The sequence below is a fragment of the Sphaerodactylus townsendi genome, linkage group LG09 (genome assembly GCF_021028975.2).
Source record: "Sphaerodactylus townsendi isolate TG3544 linkage group LG09, MPM_Stown_v2.3, whole genome shotgun sequence".
NCBI classification, from domain to species: domain Eukaryota; kingdom Metazoa; phylum Chordata; class Lepidosauria; order Squamata; family Sphaerodactylidae; genus Sphaerodactylus; species Sphaerodactylus townsendi.
This window is the reverse complement of record NC_059433.1, coordinates 55,003,883-55,029,596: the sequence shown is the minus strand read 5'-3', so window position 1 is coordinate 55,029,596 and position 25,714 is coordinate 55,003,883. Positions and strand designations below refer to the sequence as shown.

At 40.0% G+C, this 25,714-nt stretch overlaps 1 protein-coding gene across 1 annotated transcript in view; it reads right to left on the bottom strand.

Annotated features, from left to right (window-relative positions):
* The window catches only part of RP1 (RP1 axonemal microtubule associated), a 217,928-nt gene that overhangs the window by 673 nt on the left and 191,541 nt on the right, over positions 1–25,714 (bottom strand). The window contains exons 49-58 of the mRNA XM_048508545.1: positions 14,739–14,946; positions 13,461–13,520; positions 13,142–13,320; positions 12,476–12,695; positions 7,906–8,057; positions 7,687–7,762; positions 5,584–5,662; positions 5,166–5,409; positions 4,393–4,471; positions 684–759 (exon numbers count right to left, since the gene is read on the bottom strand). Of these exons, the coding sequence (XP_048364502.1) occupies positions 684–759; positions 4,393–4,471; positions 5,166–5,409; positions 5,584–5,662; positions 7,687–7,762; positions 7,906–8,057; positions 12,476–12,695; positions 13,142–13,320; positions 13,461–13,520; positions 14,739–14,946 (1,373 nt within the window). The remainder of the gene's footprint in view (positions 1–683; positions 760–4,392; positions 4,472–5,165; positions 5,410–5,583; positions 5,663–7,686; positions 7,763–7,905; positions 8,058–12,475; positions 12,696–13,141; positions 13,321–13,460; positions 13,521–14,738; positions 14,947–25,714) is intronic.

The following is a 25,714-nucleotide window of genomic DNA, read 5'->3' as shown; positions in this document are numbered from 1 at the left end:
TGTTTTCACACCGCTGTTTTTGGCCCATGCGGAATCCGCCTGAGAGTATCCCTCTGAGAGTGGGCACAGTGGGGAGGAAAGGAAGATGTGTGCCTGCACAGAATACTACTCGATGAACAGCAGTCACAGCTAAGTGCAATGCTGTTTTTCATCTTTGTGACCTTGCTGGACAGCCCCACATGAGAGAGTAGAAAGCCATAGACACTGTGGCAGAGAGTGTGCCTCATCTTATCTGAAAAATACTCTAATGTGGCCCTCCCCAAGGCACATCAAACAAAGGGCACAGCTGTCATTTTTAGCCAATTTGCCCCACATTTCTCACATTTTTAAAACAATGAAGTGGATTTCTCCATGTCGTCTTCTCTTCAGAAACAGCAATCAACAGCTCACACAGAAAAACAGTTCTCTCAAAGCAGCAGCAAAGAACTGAGGGAAGAATGCTCCCCCTTCCCCTCATCACATGAAAGTTTCAGTAGGAAAGGCTGCCTCAGTGCACTGATGAAGTCGGGAGGGCACTCTCAGTTATAGAGGTGCACAGCAAGATCATAAAGACAAACCTCTGGTATGTTGTAGGCTTTAATCAATTGGTATTGATATTAACTTCTTCAAATGGTTAAAATATAAGTGAATGGCATTTAATAAAATTCATTAAAATATCTAAATTTAAAAACTGGGACACAAACCTATTGCAACTGAAGCAGTGCTGTTCACTTGTAGACTCATCTGTGATTTCTACTTTTTCTAGAAACCAGCCACTTCCTGTTAAGAAAGAGCAAATGTGAACATGTGTTTGTACCTTTGAAGAACGTTTGTACAAAGAACGTTTGTACAAAGAATGTTAAGGGAAATAACTTTAATCTTTTCTAGGAATCGGTGTACGCTTGTATCACAGGGAGGTATTTAAATGAAAAAGAATATATAGAACATTTGTGTGTGTATGTATATAAGCAACTGAGTGATGGTACTCTGGATTACGTCTTGAGCAGTCAGCAACTGTTAATATTTATTGAACATAATTAAAAATTTTAGAGGAAAGTGATAATGCTGCTAATCCTTAAACTTATTGGTAAATCTCAAATCTTATCAAGTGCTTTTAAATGAATGGTGGTATTTTGTTTTTATTTTCATTATTTACAAGGAAAAGATGACATTTATCATCTCAAACTGGTTAATAATCAAAAGAAAATCTTTGGTGCAGTCATTGGAGAAAAGATCTAATTTCACTTATTGTCATTATTTAAATTTAAAAAGCAAGATTAGAGATTCGCAGAGCTATAGCCTTCTAAGCCCACAATGGATTTAGAGAAGTGCAAACCACAAAGTGATAAGTTGCAGTACTGCAGTCAAAATTCTGCTCACAATCTGAGTTGGATTCCAATGGAAGTCGGTTTCAGGTAACTAGCTGAAGGTTGACTCAGCCTTCCATCCTTCTGAGGTCAGTAAAATGTAAAACCTAACTTGCTGGGGGTAAAGCATGAATGACTAGGAAGGCAATGACAAACCACTCTGTATACACAGTTTGCCTAGAAAATGTGGTATGACATGCACTCCATGCTTTTACCTTTAAGTCTGTTTAGGATTTCATTGGTAATGAGGAGACAGTGGCAAAGTGGGTTTGTTTTTACTTGATAGTAGGTCTGCTTGGGGATACGCATGCCAACTTGCTGAATTAAATGGAAGGCTGCAGTACTTAGTTCTAGACAGCTGTGACTATGGGTTGCTATGTCATGTGGCAGGCTGATACAACAGGCATGTTGATTATCCATCAATACAACTGTTGTTGGATAGGTTGCCAACCTGCTGCTTCATTGAAAGCATTATTCTGGTAAGCACTCACAAATAAATCCCTGTGATTCCAAATGACACCCCCTCAACTGAAGTTTACATAGGGAAATACAAATATTTCTTTGACTACAATAAATGTTTACCGGAACTGATTCTTGTAATGAAATAAACATGTCAAAGTGTCTGCAAGAGTTTCAGAGAAATCATCATAAATGTCTGAAAAAAATGATATCTTCACAATTCTGTACATTTGGACACATGAAGCTGCCTTACACTGAATTAGACTGCTGGCCCATCAAAGTCAGTATGACCTACTCAGACTAGCAGCTGCTGTCCAAGGTATCAGGTAGAAGTCTTTTACATCACCTACCACCTGACCTTGTAATGGAATACAATGGGGATTAAAATTGGGGCCTTCTGCATGCCAAGCAGATGCTCTATCACTGAACCACTTTCTCACTGTGTCATGCCAAATACTGATCTTTACTGGTAAATGATGGAAATCTGAATGCAATTCTGTTGAAGTCAGTGAGTGAATAAACGGGTAGTTGTGAAAAGTGAGTCTGTCCCAAAGTTTATTTTAAAGTTCTTGAAAGTTGGGCAGGGGGAGACAAAGACAGGAGACATACAATGGAAATTAGCAGTGGCATAGTGGTTAAGAGCAGGTGTACTCTAATCTGGAGGAACCGGGTTTGATTCCCCACTCTGCTGCCTGAGTTGTGGAGGCTTATCTGAATAATTCAGATTAGCCTATGCAATCCAACACATGTCAGCTGGGTGACCTTGGGCTAGTCACAGTTCTTTGGAGCTCTCTCAGTCCTAACTACCTCAGAGGGTGTTTGTTGTGAGGGGGGAAGGGAAAAGAGTTTGTAAGCCCCTTTGAGTCTCCTTACAGGAGAGAAAGGAGGAATATAAATTCAACTCTTCTTCTCAATTACATTTGTTTTTGCCAAAACCGGTTGGAACAGTTAGTAAGTTAAATGAAGCAATGCAGTATGGAAATAATATAAATTTTCATTTTTCTCTTTTCATCCAATTTAAAATGTTAACTAACATCACAATTGTATGTCACTAACAGCCCCATCCAAACCCAGAGAAGGCAGGATGCAGTGCCAGTGCTGTGCCACCCCGCCACCTCCAATAGGGCTTTCTGGTGGTGTGGAAATCTCGGAAAAGCCCCAAACTCCCCTGCCATGGAAAGCCCCATACGTTTAAAGGACATATGCCACCAAGCGGGTGGCAGATGGTCGAGGGCCAGTGTGCTGTACAACAGCGGGAGGGAGCTGACAAACATCAGCTTTACCCCAGGAACACCACGACCTGCTCCCTTATGCTGCCATCTGAGCAGGACACCAGAGCAGACCAACCACAGCCCAGACTTCAAGATTTGGTGGGGGGGGGGCTGCAGGATGTACAGCCATCAGTATGTTTGCCCCCTCTACCAGAGTAAGTGCCCCAGGGAGGGCAAATGCCCCGGTATGAGGTCGCACTGTTTCCAGGAGCCCTTTCAGCCTCCCCTTTGGGAACCCCCTTTTCTTTTCCAATGTCTGCCAAAACAATACAGAAATTCTTAAACTACATACGGAGAACAGACAATTTTTATTAAAGAAAAACAATTCTCTCAGTAAACTCAGGAAAACAAATTTCCCTTTGAGTGCATTGACTTAGATCTGTATAAATTAAAATGCTTAACTTCAGTGTGTTTCAGCATCAGATTCATACAACAATAAAATGAAGTTTCCTTATTAATAAATTTAACTTTTGGCATGCATTTATGTTACACAAAAATAATGTAACAGGCAACACATTTCAGAAGCCAATACTCCAATCAAATTCTAAGTTGATTAAGATATCTGTTAATGGAACATGACTCTAATCTTTCCTTTCCTGCTGCAGCCCCCAAATGCCTCCAAGATGCTATTTCAGGTGGTGTACCACATTATATTTCATATGGAGAAATAGTATGTTTAGCATACAAGTAGCTCCCCACATGTAAAATCTAATTGTTGATTTTCATGTTATTATGAGAATCCAGCGTAGGGCACAAAGACGATAAGGGATATGGAGATGGTGTCCTATGAGAACTGAGGCTGATGGACCTGGGAATATCTATGCTGAAGAAAAAATGCTTGCGAGGTGATATGATTGTCACCCTCCAATACTTAAAGGGATGCCATGTGGACGGTGGGGAGGATACATTTTCAGTCATGTTGGATATGAATATAAACTACAGCAAAGGAGGTTTTATCAAAATTTGAAGAAAAACTTCATGATGAGAGATATTTTTGACACTGGAACAGTCTCACTCATAAGGTGGTAGATTTTTCGGCATTGGAGGTTTTTAAATATCTACTGGATAGATACAGGAATTTTATTGTTGTATTTCCTGCATCAACAGGGGATTGCACTAGATGGCCCTGGTAGACCCTTTCAGCTCTGAGATTCAATAAATATTTGAGAGTGCTATAATCTTAATGTATATTCTCTGAATTATGGACTGTAAATCTGCATGATCATTAGGCCATTTTGACATATATTGGGGGATTTTTATCCATCAAAAGGAGAATTAGAACAGACGTACACAAACATATATACTAATGTACTTACCAAATCCTTTCCCATCATGTCCAATTTCAATTTTCTGCAGCCTTCCAACATTCTTTGTATTAATTTTGAAAGTGTCAGTCTTTAAAATAAAAAAGCAGTGATCAAAATGTAGTAAGTCAAAACCTGAAAACAGTTTGCTTGCTTGGCTTACTTTTAAATGTAGGTATGCAGAATAATGGTGATATGAGAAATGCATTATTGTTAATATTCTTATTGTTTTGGTAAAACTTTTGTTACCAGAATTTTTCCCCATAAAGCCTGAAAGTTCTGCTTTCCAAATTATGTTTGAAAATTTCTGGATTTTGTATTGGTTTTAACACCCAGGAGCATTTTTTTTCTTTGCTAAGTATACTGTAGATTGCCACTCAATCGAGGAAGAAAACAGGTTTTGCTTTTTTAATGTACTTTTTGTTTATAATATACAAACCTGCCTTTGAATAAGTGACCTGATTCAGTGCAGTCAAGGTGATTAAGTATGCCACCGTTCAATTCATAATACAGGTTCACTTTCGGTATCCCAGACTTGTAGTATGTGTTTTGTTATTGTTTAGTAAGGAAAACCCAAAATACCATGAAGAACAACATTTAGGAGGTTTTCTTTAATGGTTTGTATATATTTGCTTCCACAATCCAACAAATGATTAGCCAGACATCAATTTTGGTCATCAGTACCATCAAGAGGAGGAAAGTATTTACAGTATTGGCAAGTTCTTTATCTTTAGGAACGAAAAACATGACATGACAACAGTGCATATAGACACTGTTCAGTTTACCTTTCCTCTTTCAAAGGGATCTCGATGATCAAGTGATTTATTGAGCTGAATTAATTGAGATGAATCCTTGTCTCCAAACAGGATTATGTGCACATTGGCATCAGTTCCTGCTCCTCTCTTGTCACCTGTGTATACTTTAATAATGTATTCTTCCAGATTTTCTACTCCACCTTCATCCTTGGTAACTGAAGAGAGGGGGATTTCTCTTCTTATTTCAGGTTTACTGGCATCCAAAAGGAATGTTCTAAAATCAAGCCACACAGTGATATTCAGAACTCAATATGGAACTCAATAAGGAACAACTAATATTCTTAAATGCTACAGAAAGATCCCAAATTCTGGCATGCCTACTGGCTACCATGATGCTATGCAACACATTAAAGACATTAGGAGATTCATGTTTTTATATCATACTCACTCATTCACTTCAAATATATAGACAGGCTCTTCCTTTGGAGCTTCCTTCAAGTGTAATGCTCTAATATCCACTTCACAGGCTACAAATGAAGCAAGATGGCATGAATATATTTAGTTTTAAATTAACTGTTAGAATGTGGTACAATCATTAATATTATCAATAAATTGTCACCAGTGTCACTCTTATTATACTTAGCCATAGGACATTTCAACATCACAAGTCCATTCATTATTATCAATCTCTTTACTATTTAAGATTACAGAAATAATGGAAAACAGTCTCACTCCACATTTGTACATTTAAAGCACTGAGAAGATAATATATGATTGACCACCTGGAATCTATTATAATTTTAGGCTGAGGTATTTGATTTCATGGGGGTTGGGTTACATTTAAATTAAGGAGTTTCATCCTATTATTTGTTAAGACTGGATTGTACACTTGGTAGGAATAGTGTTGGGGTTACAACTTACAACCTTGAAAGGCTCTGGCTGATCAGGCTGAAATATGACCTAGACTTTATCATGCACTTCATGGACTGAGCATAAGATCATGTTAATATGGTCTTTATTTCCCCTTCAGCCCTTTTCTCCTCCCCTTCTGTTTTTCAAAAGGATTTTCATTTTTTCTCTTTCTCATATTGTATTAACTCTGTAACATTAGGGCACAGAAACAAGACAGGCTGAATATATCAGTTCTGTCAATTTCATCTTGAATGTAACTTTAAGGCCAACATACACTCTGCCTGCAATTAGGAGCAAGTGAAATTTGGAAGGGAATTTGCTTTTGCAGGAGGAAATTGACAAGAGATTGATGCGGTAACCATTGTGCCTTATTGCAGCTCTCATTTGGCCAAAAATGGTTCTTTTTGTGTGTGTGAGGGGGATGGATGGGTAATTTCAGGCGTCCCCCCCTGCCCCGTGGGCGCTATGCCATTGCTCCCCACTCCCTCTTACATCCCCCCTGGCTCCATCCCCCTCCTTGGCACAAGGACTGAGGCCTGGTCAGAGTGGGCAGCCTGGGTCCTGGCCTGGCTTGTCTTCCTTGCCTCCCCACTAGGTGGGGGACTACCTGCTGTATTGCCAGGCTGCTACCCTGTCACCTGCAGCTCCAAGTAATCCTCCAGTTCATACGCCAGCTCCCCAGCCCTGGCCCATGCCATGACGCCTCCCTTCTGTAGCCCCTGTCATCTCCTCCCCTGTTGCCATTGGGTTGCAGTGGATGGCCGCAGTTTGTGTGGTGGTAAGGCAGCTACAGCAGGGATGCAGTGTCCAGGAGCTCCCCTGTTACCTTCAGGCTGCAGTGGATGGCTGCTGTTGCTCCTTGCACAATCCCAGGCAGCATGAGAGGGGCCTTTGCTGCTTGAGTCTCGAGCTGATTGAGTCTTGGGCAGTGGATTTCATCCCAGGGTCTGGGGTGGCCTTTGCTATAATTCTAGCTTAATCAGATAATTATTATTGTTTTCTGATCATTTCTCGAGCATGGGTGTTACAGGCCATTTTGAAAAGGCCTTGAATTTCAAAGAGGACTGTTGTAGTTTCCTCTTCAAAGCGTTATATTCAGTCTAAAAGGGTACTTGGAAATATTGAAGCATGTGTCTATTGCTAAATTGTATCTGCAACTTTTAGGAAACAGGTAGAATGATGGAATCAAGAAAGAACCAAAGTATTTGCCTGTATGCTTATGGAAAATCTACAAAGCACTTAGGCTGGCTAATAGAATTGATATGGAGTCTTTCATGGGGCTAAAGGCTGCACAATATTAATAACTCAGTGAAATGGTTCAGTAGCTAAAGAAATTGGTTCCTCCGATTGGTTTCTGTAGTCCTGGAACTGATCATTGCAGAAAACAGAGTTCTGTATTGCCAGACTACAATTCTAACCCTCAAAACATCTATGTAGCCATAAAGTACTTCAGAGATCAACAGTAATATTGCCTTCAGTGTAATAGTTTCCTATTTCAAGGTTCAAAAATCTAAATGGCAGTTATTGAATGAAAGCCAAGAGAGTTCTGATTCTGCAGAACTTGTGGCATCAATTCCTGAAGTAAACACATATATCAATTTGTCAATTTAGTCAAATCTTCACAGTAAAATTAACTTACATGATTTGCTTCTGATCCGAAGTTCAATTTTGTTCAGTGCCCCCAGATCCACAGCATCTATCTGACCTGTAAACAACTATTAAAAGAATACTGAAGTAATTTGAATCAGAATTGAGCTCTGAGATGTACTGTTTTATGTGTATTTATGTGCCTTACATTTGAGATTCAATAATACTGTTTTAAGGATTTATTTCAGAAAATTATGATGAAATTAAATACCTCTTTTGCTTTTCCTTGCTGGATCTCAGGCGGCAAAGACAACAAAACAGGCCTATCACCAGTATCTCCATTGTCTCCATACACACAGACACATAACAAGTTTATCTTGCTCAAAATGTCACTGGAGAATATTTTGATGTGATATGTAACCACTGTAAGATAAAAAGAAAAGTCAAACCAATGCTATTATAAAAAGCTTTGAATAGCTATTTCAAAATGCATTTTTAACATTTTACTTCCTGCCATCTGCCACATAACAGTAATAGGCACTGACCGATGAGAGGTGTTAACATGAGAAGAACATACAAATAGTGTGTACTCGGTCCCAAAATTGGTAATTTCTATTAACATTTTCAGAAACTGGAAATATTTCTCCAGTGTGACAAACTAAGGGGGAGCTTCAGAAGAAGTTTACGACATAAAATAACAACAACCAAAGTTCACTAAGCTAACAAGCCTCTTGTGTGCACTTGTTTAATTCTTGGAGTGTCCCAACACTAGTCCTGTATGTAAAAGATTTACAAAAAGCACCAAGACTTATGGAATAACCATTCTGTAAATACTTCATTCTGTTACCTTTGTTCATGCAGCTACTATGTCAAAGCTATAGCTCATTTCTTTTAGCACAGAGTTTACAAATAGCAGGAACATAAAGTACAGAATCATAACAACCAGCTCAGTTAAACATTGAACTAAATAACCTTAATTTTAACTCAAGTACTTCACTTTAACTGGAGGGAAGGCAGCATAGTATAGCACAAACTCATCAGATCACAGAAGCTAAGTAGGATCAGTGCTTGGAAGGGAGATCTCCAATGAAGACTCTGCAAAGGAAGGCAATGGCAAACCACTGTGACTTAATTACTTTCCTTGAAAGTCACTTGCTGTGGTTGCCATAAATCAGCTTTGGCCTGATGGCTGTAAGCAGGGGTCTGAGGCTGTGGACTACCATCACTGAGAAAGCAAGGACATTGTGAGCTGGTCAGTGGGGGACCTGAGTTCCCAACTGTGCTAAGGAGCCACAAATCTCAATGAAGTGCCCAACATTCAAGAGGGGGCTCTAGAAATTGAGTGGGCTGACTAAGAGAAGGCTAGCACACCTCTGCCCAAATAGCCCCCTGAGATCAACAGTCCTGTTTTCAGCCTTCAGGTTCTCCCAGCTTGTTGAATTAACACCACACCATTGTGGAGGAGATGCCCTGTGTAATCTGGACAGGTGCAAAATATTATACTCCCACACATGCCAGCTGGATGACCTTGGGCTAGTCACAGCTTCTCGGAGCTCTCTCAGCCCCACCTACTTCACAGGGTGTTTGTTGTGAGGGAGGAAGGGCAAGGAGATTGTAAGCCCCTTTGAGTCTCCTGCAGGAGAGAAAGGGGGGATATAAATCCAAACTCTTCTTCCTCATCATCATCATCTAGGAGAGACTGTAGCCCATTGAGAAAACAGGATACCAGCAGCTTCACTTTGATCATGAGCAGTGATTTTCAATTCCATCTAACTTTTCCACTCAACCAAATCAATTATTTGGTATTGGTGATAATGAACCAAGTGGTTTCTTGAGAATACAGGTCTTTGCCAACTTCTGAATGTGAATTCTACTCATCCAGGATAAAAAATGCATATCCAAGAGTAATTCAAAACTATTTTTTTATTTTATTTGGTTGATTTTAAAATAACAAAAAACAAGGAAACAAAAAAAACACCCCACATCAACTTAGACATTGATTGGACACTGATAAAATCATGTATATTTGACTAAAAACAATATCTGCATGTTTATGTGCATTGGATGCATAGAGCTGCCTTATACTGAATCAAACCAGGGGTCAATCAAGGTTCATATACTCAGACGGGCAGCAGCTCTCCAGGTTCTCAGGTCTTTCACATCACCGACTACTATTTCCTGATCCTTTTAATTGGGCATGTTAGGAACTGAACTCAAGACCATCTGCATGCCATGCTTTATCACTAAGCAACACGATATCCTCAAATTTATTTTAAGAAACCAACTCTAGAGGCAAATTAGTTTTTCCACCATTTGTTGTCCTTGTGTAATAAGTCTCCTGATTGTTCTTTTAACTTGAAATTTATCCTAATTATATGTTTTAAATAAACTGATACTTTTCAATTCAGATTTTTAAAAATTCTTCTAGATTTTCGAGATACAAAATATATGAAATATATGTTAAAGAAGGGAGGGGGAGAGAGATGTTAAACAGAATTAGCTTTTTCGTATCTGGGATATTATGAATGTATTATGCATGATTTACAGTTTATTCTGACCCTGTTTTGGTCTGGTGTTGGTCTGCAACATGTAGATCTATGAATCGACCACCAAATTGCATTGAAAAATAGAACTATTGCTTGATAATCTCAGTATGGCTCATCATAGATAACATCTCAGAACTGTCAGCAGAAAACAGCTGACAAGGAAAGAAAAATTTGCACAATATTTAAGATCAAGCAATATTTAACATAAAAAGGATGAAGTGCCCTTCACGCTTATACTGCAACTTTCTATCTATATCAATAGCTACAATTAATTACATTAATAATTTACAGTTTTACACAGTTCAGTCAATTAACTGATTAAATTTGCATAATGCCAAAAATCTCCTTGGCAACCTTTTTTGTAATACTGTGAATATTTGTAGTCTAATACACAGAAGCTATCATTCCTTGGGGCAACTTGAATGCTGCTTCCCCACCTATGCTATTGAGCTTGAAAATGAGTACTTCCCCCTCTTGTCTCACATCCTTTCTTCTTTGTTATATACAGAAGGTAACCAGAACCTAGAGATCTTGCAGTTATTGGTACATGGAATCTCTCCTAATCCTGGAAGTTTAACACTATCTCTGATATCATCTTCTGAACATGATGAATCCACAACTTCTAGAAGGAAAGGTTATCTTTTTTTTTAAAAAAAACCACCTAGTATAGTGATGCACTAAGACCAGTATCACCTTCAAAAATAAACTGGCATGTTCTTAACTCTCAACTCCATTCATTAAAATTTGTTCTCACCATTTAACCTATCAATTAAACAAACTAAACCCCCTTAAACAAGTAAGTGGCAGCACACAAGTCTTCTAAATAAATCAAATTTACAGCCATAGTTCACAAGCACACTGTATTTTTTACAGTTGTAACCTGAGGAGGTGGACAGATTGCCTAGGCAGCTGCAGCCTACCACATCACACCTTGATCCTTGCCCATCTTGGCTGGTTACAGTTCAGGGGCTGGAATTGGGTGGCGCCAGAACAAGGAGTACTTCGTTATGGGAGAGAATAGTTTCAACAGCCTATGTTAGGATCCCCAACAAGGCCAGAGTCTGAAACAGACTACTCATTTGAGAACTGTGTCTGTTTCTTGCTGTCATCACAGCTGACCTGTGGTGACCCACAGAGTTTTCAAGGCAGGAGACATTCGGAGGTGGTTTGCCATTGACAGCCTCTGTGCTATGACCCTGATATTCAGAGCCATAGTCCTACCAAGTACAAAGAATACCCTGTCTTTGATGGATCTATTCTTCATTAATCTGGCTAATTCACTGACAAACCACCTCAGAACATCTTCTGCCTTGAAAACTCTATGGCAGTGGTGGCGAACCTTTGGCACTCCAGATGTTATGGACTACAGTCTGATGGGAATTGTAGTCCATAACATCTGGAGTGCCAAAGGTTCGCCACCACGGCCCTATGGGTTCACCATATGTGACCTGATCGCATTTTTCACCTCCATCAGCTGTGTTCTTATCTCAATAAGTCTGTGTTCTTATCTCAATAAATCTTATCTCAATAAATCTCAATAAATATGCATGCTTTGATTACATCAAGTTTGACTATTACAATGTGCTCTGCAAGGGGTTATAAAATGTAGCAGCAGGACCACTGGCATAAAATATTTCCAGATTTGAAAGGACTACATATCCATTTCTATGCACAATTTAAGGTGGTGATTATTACCACTAAATATCTAAATGTCTGCAGTCAAGATACTTCTGTCACATACATGTCCATTAATTTTGAATTTAGTAACTAATTAATTAATATTGACTTAGATAACAGAAACTATGTTCTGTGTCTTCCTACCTTCAAATGACTACCAGGGGCACGGTCGTTTTAGTAGTGGTATCTTATCTGTGCCTTTCCCACACATTGACCCTTAATTTCACTAGTTTTGGATACAGGTGAGAACTTCTTTATTCTCCAGGCTTTAGGTTTATCTTTTTTTTCTGCTAATGGAACTGATTGTTTTAATTGTTGGCTATTCACAATTTAGTGACGTGTTATGATATTTTAATTTATTATTACTGTGCTAACCTACCTCAGAAATAAACAGCTGAGAGTATGCAGGATATGTACATATGCATACAGCAAATGATGGCCACACCTTAACTTACCATAATTGAAATAATATAATATTTTTGATAATTGATGATTTAATAAATATGTATTGAAACCTTACAAATCTGTTTTATGAAGTACTTAATCAAAGACAACTATAATGATATGCCTGATAAAGATTTGAGCTGCAATATCAGAGGTACTTCAATTTATACCTACCAGAAAGTGGTTCCCTTAATGGCCATTCTACAGGGAGCTCAATCCATTGGTCTCCATTAAGAAGAGGGAGTGTTTTATTTGTAGAGAGACTAAAGGTATCTAGGGTTGCCGTGTTCTGTATTTTACAGTGATGAAGAGACAACTGGGATATGCTTTCTCTCCAATGATGAAGCCCAAGTGTCACCTTATAGAACATCCCAAGATCATGTGGGAAGTGTACCTAAGAATAAAAAGAAGTGGTTGATTTTTTGGCTTTAGAGGAGCTCATGAGATAGCATTTTCTAAATTCTCTACAGTTTTGTTGACCTCTAAGGAAACCCAGTTGGTCAAACCACTCTGGATATTTCACCATTATTAACTTCAGTTTGGATCTGAATAACCAAGTGATACAGTGACTGTTCAATATAAATCTTCAAGTGAGGATATAAATGATTAAATATGATTGTTTTTAGAATGCCTACCCATTCAGTATATTAACACTAACAAATATCACCACTACATATGCTAGATTACAATAAATAATGTAAACAATCGGTTTTACATTGCCTATACTGATGAGTGAAGAACCAGTGAATTAATTAGGCACTCATTAACTGAAGTCTGTTGTTTCCAAGAAAAGCACTTCACTGTAATTAGAAATAAATCAAAGGCTATACATTAATTTACATCATATGTTATATGGTTCTTAGATTGATCTCTTCTTTTGCCGTCCAATGAAATTGGTTCTGATTTGCCGTTTGTTCCATAAAATATCATGACCAATTTAGAAATGTTTTCCCAAGACTTCTCAAATTCTTCTGATGAATCTTCATGACATTTAGTGAAGTAAATCTTCCATAGACCTTCTGAACAAGTAAAATAGGAAAAAAACCGTGAGAAGTTTTTACTTGGTATAAATTTTACTTGGTATAAATTATCCATTGGGTACACCATAATACTGAAATTTTTAAAATTGACAACTTTAGTGGTTGTGGTATACAATTACCTGATTTCATTTGTTGATTTCGTAACAGGGAAGAAGCCTTACTTTTCCTTTCTTTTATTTCTAATTAAAGTAAGATGAAAAAAATTAATGCGGCCACAGTATGAACTAAAGGTTTAAGCACTACATGAACCACCTTGTTACATTTGAAATTATAATATATCACTTGAACATAACTATCTCAAATTCAGCTCTGTTGTTCTGTTACAAATTACATTCCTGTTATGAAGCTTGGCTAACCTGACTTTTAAGCTACCCCAAAGAGACAAAACCACATTTAAGTTGTATTTCAAAAAGCCTCTAGAGTACCATATATTTCTGAACTTTTATAAAAACTAGAGGATCCATCACAATTAGCAGCAATGGTGTTATAACAAGTTCTAAGTCTCAACAAAGAAGCTTTGGTGAGTATGAAAACAAAATTAAAAAATTAGAACAAGCGGAGCTTCATCACAGTTCCATAATGGATTTTCATTCATGCAATAGGATCCTAATCCTAATCCTAACCCCCACCACTGCAGACTTAGTGGAGTGACTCATTGAAATTTGATGTGGGTCAGAAATTTCTCCCACTTTCTCCCATATTGAATCTCATTAGATTCGCATCATCCACTTGTGCTGAAACCGAAGGATGTACCAAGACTGAATGAAATATCAGTGACAGTACAACAGGATTTGTCCTGAATCTGGCAATGGTAACGCTGGAATGGCCATCAGTCAACAATAAGGGGAACAGAGATTGAACACAACAGAAAAGAATGTATTTACGGAGTGTGTGTGTGAAGCAAACTGAGGATGTTCAGGATAAACGTGTGTGTGTGTGCGTGCGCACACACATTATTCCACTATTAGTAACTTCAGTTGGGCTCTGAATAACTGAAAGTGATACAGTAACTGCATTCTTCTATGTCCCACAATTGCATTCAGTAGGGATTTGCACACACATTTTCCCAGTTCAATTCCAATATTAGCTACCTTGCCACAGTGTTGACATAAATGCTAGGGTTCAATTGATTTAGCTAGAAGGCACTGGAAAGTACCTTTCCCATCCATCCCTGTGACAATATACTTTACTGAGCTCTTCAGTGTAAGGTTTACAATACCATCATCCTCAAATTGGTTATTACTCCTTTGAAATGACAAGGGTTTGGAAAAGGAGGGCCAGTGAGGAACTCTGCATGGCATGCTTTCTGTTACAACAGGTTTTTCATAAACAGAATATGCGGCATATTGTGCAGTTCTAAAGGAGATTCTCAGTAAATAGTCTTAAATAATACTAACCTGTTACATTCAGTGTCACTGATGCAAACTTTTTCTTATCAGTTCTGTCTCTTAGCCATGTCTGAGCCATAAACAATAGTTTCTTCCCTCCTAATGTGGGCTCTTCCACAACAATCTTTTCAAGGTGCCAGTCAGAGCCTTTCCCTTTTTCCACAACAAGCTCATGAACAGTCCCAAAATCTACGGCTTCCACTTGAAAAATATCCATCTGAAAAAATTACAATTAATATGCAGAGATCACCGTGATCACAATAGCTGCACAGGGATATTATTAGTAGAAAGGTTAATGAAGCTCAGTGTTCATCTGGTTGTTGTGGGTTTTCCTGGTTGTGTGGCCATGGTCTGTTGGTGTTACCTCCCAGTGTTTTGCCCACATGTGTGGCTGGCACCATCAGAGACATGTCATGGTAAGATGTGTTTCTCTTTGTGGCACATTTTATGTTGGCACATCTTACCGTGACGTGTCTCTGAAGATGCCAGCTACAGATGCGAAAAAACATTAGGATCTAAAACCACCCGGCCATAGCCTGGAAAACCCACACCAGCCAGTTGATTCTGGCTGGGAAAGCCTTCAACTCAGTGTTTTACTCATCAAATACAAGTGTTAACAAGGAGGGATGGGAAACCACAAACTTGCTTACAGCAAAAACAAATTACATTACAGTGGTATTCAAACAAACCAAGGCAGCAGTGTACTGTAAAATGTATTGTCGAAGGCTTTCACGGCTGGAATCACTTGGGTGCTGTGTGGTTTCCGGGCTGTATGATCCTCTGAAGATGCCAGCCACAGACGCAGGCAAAACATCAGGAGAGAATGCTGCTAGAACACGGCTATACAGCCCGGAAACCACACAGCACCCAAGTGTACTGTAAACTTTTTTAGCTCTTAATATCTAGGCTTTTTCCACCAAATGGGACTCGCCACTCCCTCCCCCCTGGGGAGGATTTAAAATTAGGGTTTGTCGGACACCTCTTGTTATTTTTACTGCTGCTTTTAAAAGGTTTTTAATTATATTTATATTTGTATTGAGATTTTATGTTGTACTCCACCCTGAGCCCCTTGGGGATGGGGCGGTATAAAAGTCTAACAAACAAACAAACAAACAAACAAACTGCATGCCTGTGCATGGCACACAGGTAAAAAAAAGATCTCTGTGTTACCACAACCATACATCAATGTGTGTGTGTATAACTGTAGTTACTGTTCATCGAATTGTCTTCTGTGCAGGTACACACTGGGACTGTGCTTGCACAGGCCTTCCATTGGAGAGAACTTTCTAGCTTCTGTAGACTGAAACGGTGCCCCCACTCCCCAGCTGCATTTTCCCACCAAAACCATTAACTGGTGAGAGGGAAGGGCACCATTTTCCCCTCAGTTCTCCTGAACAGCTGGAGCCACCAAAGAAACTGAACATATCAGAGAGCTCACAGCAAGGCAGGAGGATGTACTGTGTGCCTACACACAAGACAACTCAACAAACAGCAGTAACAGGTAAATAAAACCTTGTTTTTTGTCCTCAGTCTTCTGTTCAGTCCCACACTGGGACAGTAACAAGATACTTACCAAGAGCTGGATATGATCTGAATTGAAGTGAGAATGCAGAACAGCTTTTCAAATGGTTTGATTCTTTGCAGACTACATTCAGAAGAACATCACAAAGAAGGCAGCTGAAGTAAGTTGATACCTGGTAGAATTTATAGCTTTAAAGGGGGCTTGGACAGATTTATGGAGGAGAAATCGATTTATGGCTACCAATCTTGATCCTCTTTGATCTGAGATTGCAAATGCCTTAACAGACCAGGTGCTCGGGAGCAACAGCCGCAGAAGGCCATTGCGTTCACATCCTACATGTGAGCTCCCAAAGGCACCTGGTGGGCCACTGCGAGTAGCAGAGAGCTGGACTAGATGGACTTTGGTCTGATCCAGCTGGCTTGTTCTTATGTTCTTATGTTCTTAGAATGAGCTTAAACCGATGGTGGGCCGAAAATGCCAGCATGTTCACCATAAAGTTTAATAGTATGAACAATTTAAAAAGACAAAGTTTGTGATGCTGCTGCAGGATCCTGAAGCAGTCCGGCAAAATAAACAAGCAAGCTGTGGTCTTGCTAGAAAGATTGTGTCTTTTGTCAATAAAACAATAAAGCTGTTTTGATATCTAAACAGCATAGGGCTGTTTTTGCTGAAGATGAAGGATTAGGGGGAAGAAAGCCTTAGTAGTGTGACCATCTGGCCCAGATGGGACTTAGATCGGACTTAACCTCTAATTGTTTCCAGCATTGCAATTAGTTACTGTATATACTCACATATAAGCTGAGTTTTTCAGCCCTGTTTTAAGGCTGAAAAATGCCCCCTCGGCTTATACATGAGTCACCGCTTACCAGCCGGCTCTTCAAGCTCTGCCAAGGCTGGGGGCTTGGCCAGGATGACCTTCCTGTGCTGCACAAGCTGCTTGTTGCTGCTCTTCTTGGAGGGTGAAGGGGGAACCCCGAGGCACCCCGGCTGGCTGGGCTTCCTCAAATCCAGGAGGCAGAGGGAGCTCCTTATTTGGGCAGTGACATCAGGGGGAGTCACTGCCCAAATAAGGAGCTCTCTCTGCCTCCCGGCTTCTCACCCTCGGCTTATACGCGAGTCAATAAGTTTTCCCAGGTTTTGGTAGTAAAATTAGGTGCCTCGGCTTATAGATGGGTTGGCTTATACACGACTATATACGGTATTAGTTAGACTAATTAGAGTCCTAAACTTTCAGTACTATTAAACCTTAGGCAGAAAGTCAAAGCTAAGGCGTAAAACCACCTTACGCAAATAATTGAGTAAATGGAAGGTCATTCCTAAAGGCTGACAGTTCCCCAACTTTCATAGGAGATATAAGGAAACAGGGCACATTGCCAAGGGTTTGAGAGGTAATAATATGAGCTGTGATAAATCAAATGAGAGGGACCATTGTGCAACAATAGGGGCCCTTGGAGCATGAAGTTTGTAAAGGCCTTTCAAAAATTGTCTGGAAGTGTAGTGGCAGAAAACTGTAGAACCATTTATGAAATTGTGAAAGGCAGAAAATGCTGCTAAATGTACTTTCACAGAGAAAGTACATTCTCTTTCAGGGAAAAGAAATAATTGAGAATCAGGAGGAGAGAGCAAAATGATGCAGTTTGGCCCTTTCCCTGTAGCTAGGCAAAGAATCGTTACCATTTGTATGCATAAGATATATACATTGCACATTTATGGGAATATAATAGCATATCCTGAGAAAACTTCATATGAGTGAATTAAGGAGTCACGCTATTAAGCAAAGCCTGGTAACATCATGATGCTGGAGTGCCTCCTGGTGCAAGAGGTCAGAAACTGGAAACAAGAGAAAGCAATGCCCTTTGTACATGATCAACAGATCCAAGAATCAAACCTGGTGTTGCCAGAAAGGAGCTATTAAGATGCATTGTGTCCCTTGAGTCTGAATCTCATTGAGAACCTTGCTCAGCAGAGGAATTGGAGGGAACACATAAAACATGTCCTGAGTCTTTGGTATCAGGAAAGCATCCCCAGTGAAATCCAAATTGTGCCCTGATCTGGAGCAGAAAGCAATGACTTTGGTGCTGGCCAAGGTTGCAAACAGGTCTTGTCATGCCCCTAGAGACACCCTCACTATTTTCTTTATTTAAGCCTTAGTTATAGCTTTAGATAGAATGAGCTTAATTGTTTTTGTACAGTATTCTGTGGGAGGGAACCTTAGTTAGACCCTGTCCCTTTACGAAGCCTTCTATAGGTAAGAGCACTATAGCATTCTTATTAACAGTTCCCTTTTTCAGTTTGTTTTAGTTTCAGGTGTCTGAGAAAGGTTGGAAACAGCAATATCCCAGATGTCTAAGATGTTACATAAAAGGTGTTAGAGATCCATAGAACTCAGAGTAATCAAGTTTTAACAGGATTGCAGGAAAAACAGAGTCCATTAGAGGTCACCATGGAGAACTCAGAAGCAGCAAGAAGCAGAGCTGACTTTCTTGGAAGGAAGCAAGGAAGATTTGGAAGCAAGCAAGCTCTTCAAGAATCTACAATTGTTTCCAGCATTGCAATTAGATATTAGTTATTAGTTAGACTTCATGGGAGGAGTCAGAGTCCTAAGCTTTCAGTACTATGAAACACATTTGTCTATGGGTCTCGTGTTCTGTTCTGGCTGAGTGCAAGGCACATGAAATTAGATTGCTTGGGGAACAGAACAGGTCTACTATGGGAGATCTCCAGGTCTGAAACACAGGGTGGATACATCTGTCCAAAATGAACGACTCATGATGTGGTAGAGATAACCTGCTCAAGATAGCCAATGTGGAATTGTGAACACATACAATGTGAATCATCTGGACGTCATGCTGACTTGCCCAGTTCCAAATTTTTGTCACTTCTAATCAGAGAGGCAATGAAGCCATCCTGCCCTGTATGTTGAAATAGAACAAGGTGTTGTTGTTGTTTGTCTGCCCCTGTTTAGTTTTTTTTGCAAAGCAAATCTATGAAAGAAGCAAGAATATAATGAATTGCTCTAAGCTCCAATACATTAGCATGCATTGTAGATTCTACCCCTGATCAAGTGTCCTGTACCAAAACCCACTCACAATGGGCACCCCATCCAGTAAAAGAAGCATAAGAGATAATCATGCATGTAGGTAGATGAACCCCAATAGGCATGCCCACCAATAGGTTGGAGTCAAGTATTCAGAAGTGTAATGAGTGGAGAACAAATAATGAATTGACCATCAGGATAACTAAGTGTAAATATGGGGACTTAAATCTTACAAAAAACAATTCTGAAAAAAAAAAACAATTCGAACTTCTGGATACAATTCGAACAGACTGGAACCTGTTGTCCAAAACCTGGAGATGAAGCCTCTTAAGGTATTGATCTGTTTTGATGATGGAAAGCCAATTCCCACAGTGGAGTCTAGGGTGGCTTCAATGACTGGGTGGTTTGGGAGGACATAACTTGAACTTCTCCCAGTTCACAGATAGATCTAGTTTAGCAGCAACAGATGGTATCAGATGCAGGCAGTCATGGACCATCATCTCTGTGGGAGTGGTCAAGAATCAGTCATTCAAACAGGGGGAAATAGTGCAAACCTTGGAATGCAGAAACATAGCTGCTACTATCATACATTTAGCAAACATACATGGGGCAGTAATTTTGGGTTCAAGAAAAAAAGCATCCTTTTTGAGGGATGTAGACATCCTCAACATCTGCTCTGAATAGAGACAGAGGACTTCATTTAGAGAGGCTGGAATTGTGTCACCCTCCATCTCACTGAGTAATAGCTCCAAGGGAAACTAAGATGTGAAATTTCAGCTTTCTTTTCAGCATCTCAATCTGAGAACTGTTGTTTATACAGAAGAGATAGTGGGCCCATGAAGAGAAAGTTGAAATGGAGCTGAAGAAGAGCCTGAGAGAATAGAGAGGCAGATGAAAAGGGCTCATCTCTTGGCTGGCCATAAGGTGAGTATGAGTAAGATGTCCAGTGGACTAGTAGGAAGGTTATTGACCATGGCATTCCATACTGTGGCTGCATCAGAAAAGTTTGCACTGGAGCTGACTAAGAATCAGTTCAGTTGAAGGTGACTGAGCTGGAACCAAATGAGCCCTTTCTTTGGTACCAGGAGTGGAGTGGCAGAACCTCATTTTCTGACACTGAGTCCTCTGGATCCTGGAGGTATGAGGAAGGTGTGTGTGGGTGGAGTCAGTGAGGGAACATGCTCCAGAACCTTCAGATTCAGGATCTCAAGATGGATGATTAGAGAAGACTTTTCAAAGTGCTTCAGCTGAGTCAGAACCAAAGTCTTCTTAGAAGGCTTGGCCTTCGCTTTTGCCTCCTGTGGAGTGTTTGGAGGTCTGTGAGATGATCAGATCCAGGGACCAGGATTTGTGGAAGTCCAGAGATGGAACCGAGCATGTTGATGCAGCCAGCTCTACCCTTGGTGAATGCTCTTGAGCAGCAGAAGACTTTGCTGCCAGCTAATTTGAGCCCAGTAAAAAAACACTGTTCCCAGAGTGCAGTTTTGAGCTAATATATACGGTCACTCCTGGGTTTGGGGTAAACTGCTGGAAAGCTGGCAAGAACTCACATTATGAGACTCACCCAAGCAAATCATGCAGAAAATGTGCTTATCCATTTGGGATGTTTTTGTCCCACAATAACCACACTTTTTGAAAAGTGATTTCTGAGCCAACATAGAGAAGGTAATGGGGAAAAAAAGACCATTGCTAAAGAATATCTAGAGCAAAGCTAGGTAAGTCCTCTTAGCTCAACAGCAAAAGAAGAACTGAAGGGAAAATTGTGCCTTTCCCTCTTGGCACACAATGATTCTGGCAGGAAAACATAACCCTGAGTACAGTCTACAGAAGATAGAAAATTCCCTCTGAGGGCAGGCCTGGGCATGTGCAGCCCCAATGTGTGCCTGAACACAAGACTGTAGACAGACTGTGATTATAAGGAAACAGACTTGCCAAAGCAAAACTGCTCCCAGTATGGGAATTCATAAAAGATCCATTTGTAAATGAATCACTCCTATTAAAGTCAGTTGAGATAGCTGTTGTGAGTCTTCTGGGCTTTGTGGCTGTGGTCTAGTAGTTTTTGCTCCTAATGTTTTGTCTGCATCTTTGGCTGGCATCTTCAGAGGCATATAACAGTGAGATGCATTTCTCTTCATGGCACAGTGTGAAGTGTGGAGTACAGTTGAGCTACTTTGAAATAAGTACGTTTGCAGACTAAAATTTATTATGCATATATTTGGAGTGATCTGTGCAGAAATATTCATAATACAAAGAACTTCATGGCTGAAGCAAATCTATCCCCCTTTTACTGATGTTTCCATTGAGAGAGAGAGACAATTAAAAATTCTATCCCAGTCTCACTTGGTATTTTAAGAAAAACAATGCCTTAGAAACCCTTTTCTCAAAAATTGCACTACTGCCCTTCAGTAGAGACTCTGGGAAAAGGTATACTACTGATTAACAAAAAAGATTAGCAGTCTCAAGCTAATAATTCTAAAGTTTCTATCATAAGTAGCAAACAAACATCCTTTGTAGCCCTCATAAATCCTCATGCTTTCATTATCCGTTATGTACGAATAACAGAAATTACAGTCCCAGTACTGCAGTAAAAACTTTGGCAGGTCACTGTTGTACAATGTAATGTTGCCCAAGGTCACAGATTCTGAGAACTTCCACTGACTTTTTCAACCTGAGCTGGCATTTTCCTGCACTTATCAATGCCAGATCTGAAAACTTCCTGTCTCCTTTTTTGGCAGCCACGGATGTAGCAGGAGCAGGAGATTTTGAGCAAACAGTATCTGCTTAAACATCAATCATATATCCTCAGTGGTCCAGACATGATTGTTGGAGAGAAAAACATTCCCAGCAGACATGGAAATGGTGAATCCTATTGCTCTTTTTGAAGTCCTGAATGTTAACTACTTTCACACAGTTCTTAGTTCAACTCATTTTGTACAATTCTCAATCTTAATTTTAAATAGCCTTTTACTAGAGGAATCTGTTTTAACTAGGATTGGAATGTTTTAAAAAAGAAGCTTCCCAAATCCCAGTCTGCAGCCTGATTATTCTCCTCTCTCTTTTTGGGAGTTATTTCAGAGCCTAAAATAGAATTATAGAAATGAGACCTGGTAGAAGAGGCATGAAGAATATCCTCAGATTCAAAACTGGGACATCTATGAATAGAAATAACTGTAAAGGATGATAGGACCCACAAATGGCCAATTGTTGTCAATCAGGCTGTCAATCCCCCTGGAGTCCAGGTATTTATGTACTTGCAAGTCTCATTAACTCGGGAAGACCTACCTTTTAAATGAAATAATGATTATTTTTCTCCTTTGATGCAACAGAACAATAGGACTATTTTTTATAATATTAAGAGCCCAATCTTTTTATAATATTAAGAGCCCAGTAGGGATCCCCTACTGGATGGTGCAGCCTTGTGCTGGCAAGGGTACCCACCCCCTACCAGCAGTGAGAGCATTTTTGCTGTCAGGATAAAAAGGGTGTTGCTGTGAGGATAAAAAAGGCGGAAACTAAATAATGCAAGCTGCTTTGGTATCTACTGTGGAAAAGACCAGGATATAAATGAAGTAAATATTACACAATAAATATACTTGAAGATGGAAGGCAGGAAAAGATTGGTGAATATATGAGGAGGAGGAGAGAATGAGGTAGGGAAATGTGGGAAAATATGGGGTTTGCCAGGAGGAGAGAAAGAGGAAAGTGATATGCATCCCCATGGTTTACTACCATGAAAGTGGGCCTGGCCTGGCAACTGGCACTACATAACTGGTCCATGGTTTTCATGGGTAAAGGGGGAGGGGGCTGAAGAAAGAGTGGTAGTTTAGCTGTTGGATGTGAAGGAGAAAAGGAAGTAGGAAAAGGAGAATGAATGTGGGGGCTGCCAGAATTGAATGAGGAAATAGTGAGGGATGGGGAGAGATACTCCCCAATTCCTTGAGGGTTCCCACTTCATATATGTATATATTAAAGAACGTAAGAGAACAGAACCCCTTGGCATGGATAAAAGAACAGAACCCCATGGCATTCCACAGGATGAATCCCATCCAGATAATTCTGCTCCTCAGAGGAAACTTTGTGTCTGACCAAGCACAAAAAAGCCATAACCACTGAAGGGCCAAGAACTGCATCAGAAGATGCTGAAAGATCAGTATCAGCAATGAAGCCTACCCCCTATTCAACTCTGCAAGCAAAGGTCATCAGTCAGAGCAATTAAAGCTGTATCTCTGCCAAACTCAGGACTGAATTCAAATTGAAATGGGTCAAGGGCAGATGTGTCAGCCAGGAACCTCAGAAGATGCTCTACTACCACATGCGCTATTACGTTCCTCAGAAACAGTAGATAGGCCTATTATTGGCCACTTCATTCCTAACCTGTGAAAGGTTTTTTAAGTAAAACTGAACAACAACTAAGAACATTCCATGTATTTTAGAAAAAATAACGATATCCTACTAATATTAGTGAGCCAGTATGGTATAGTAATGTTGGACTAGGATCTGGGAAACCTAGGTTCAAATTCCCATTCTGCAATGGAAACGTGCGGAGTGACCTTTGGCCATCACATACTTTCAGCCTGGACCCTGGCAAGTATATGGATGGGAGACCTCCAAAGAATACCAGGGGTGAGACATGGAGACAGGTAATGGCAAACAAACTCTGAACATCTCTTGCCTTGGAAATCCCATAGGATCACCATAAGTCCACCGTGACTTGATGACAAAAAGCGAAACAAAACAAAAAACTACTTTTTCCAGACAAGCAAGTCAGCTGACTGGAAATAATTTGTGGTAAATCCTTTCCTTTATTTACAATCGCTCCTTATCTTGAGCCAAAAATATAATACAGTTAAACACAAGTCACATTAAAAATTCACAATGTGTCAGTAACAAAATACCATTACAAATATGAGACTCCGCCTTGTCAGGTTAATGTGTAGCAGAAGAGTGTCTCACAGATATCACAGCAGATAACATTTTGCCATTTGTGGTAAGTTTCTTGACTTGGTTATAGACTTAGCAAGGTATAAACCCTGTCCTGTCATAAATACAAAGATGCAATTTTCAAAATGTGAAAGAATAATCAAATTGTTAATTGTCAGGAAATCCACAAGCAATGGCCAGCAGGGCCATGTAGGACTCAGAACAAAGAACACCCCTTTCTTCACCTCTTGCAAACACATCTGAATATATAACTTTCTGATATATTTCTGCATAATTAATCCACTGTTTATAATCGCCCTGGCATTTGTATGATGCTAATGCCATATTTTGACATGATATTAAACAGGAACTCAGTTCTGTTGAGTGGCAGCTACTGTAGAGTTGGGAGGGAGGATTATTGCTAGGCAAAGCACATTTTAAAATGTCACAACAGCTGTTAAGGTGAAGTATGCGAATTCTAAGCCTGAAATATTCTAAAATCCTCCACTGTTTGTAAGATTGCTAGTTGCAGGGAGGGAAAGGTGTGTAGTTCCTTGCCTAATAAGACACATGTTATATTTGAGTTTGGAATTCATTTATAGAGGGGGAAAGATACATATTCGTACTTTTTCCAAAAATAAGTATCAGAGACATCACTAGTAATGTAAGAATCCATTTTCCCCTTCACATTTATCTTCAACATTTTCAGTAATAATAATATAACTCAGGGGTCCCCAAACTTTTTAAACAGGGGGCCAGTTCACTGTTCCTCAGACTGTTGGAGGGCCGGGCTAAAAAGAACTATGAACAAATTCCTATGCACAAATGATTGTAAAATGTTTGATTTCACCTTTCAGCCTTTCTGTCATGGTCTATTTTTAGAACAGTGACCAAAGTACGTCTAGTACAGGGTGGGCTCCAAATATTGTTGGGGAGGCTGTGGAATACCTTCCCCTGTAAAAAAAAAGCAGAACTTTCGCAATGAAGCATTCCATCTAACCCATAGGATTAGTAGTATCTTCCTGGGTTCTTTTCCTCCCTAGCAGCCACAGCTTTGCAGCTGACATTCACCAGAACCTGGCTGATGCCAATGGGAGTGAGGCGGAACAGAAAGCCTGAGAGCAACACATGGAGTAGCCGAGAGGGAAGGGCGGAGCAGGAGTTGCCACGTGTAAGGTTTCCAACTCTGGGTCAGAAAATTCATGGAGATTTGGGGGTGCCATCATGTAATTGCAATCAACAGCCGTTGGGGCCGGTTCCTCCTCTCCCTCGAGCCCCCACTGCACATGAATGGAGCCATCGCCGCTATGCCTGGCGGGCCGGATAAATGCCTTCAGGGGGCCACATTTGGCCCCCGGGCCGTAGTTTGGGGACCCCTGATATAACTGAATAAGGAAAATGTGATATTTTAACTTACAGTGGAGAACTATGGCCTCATCACCAGCCTCACCAATAATGGTATGACACCAGCACCTAGTTGGTATCACATGCTTACTCAGCACAGGG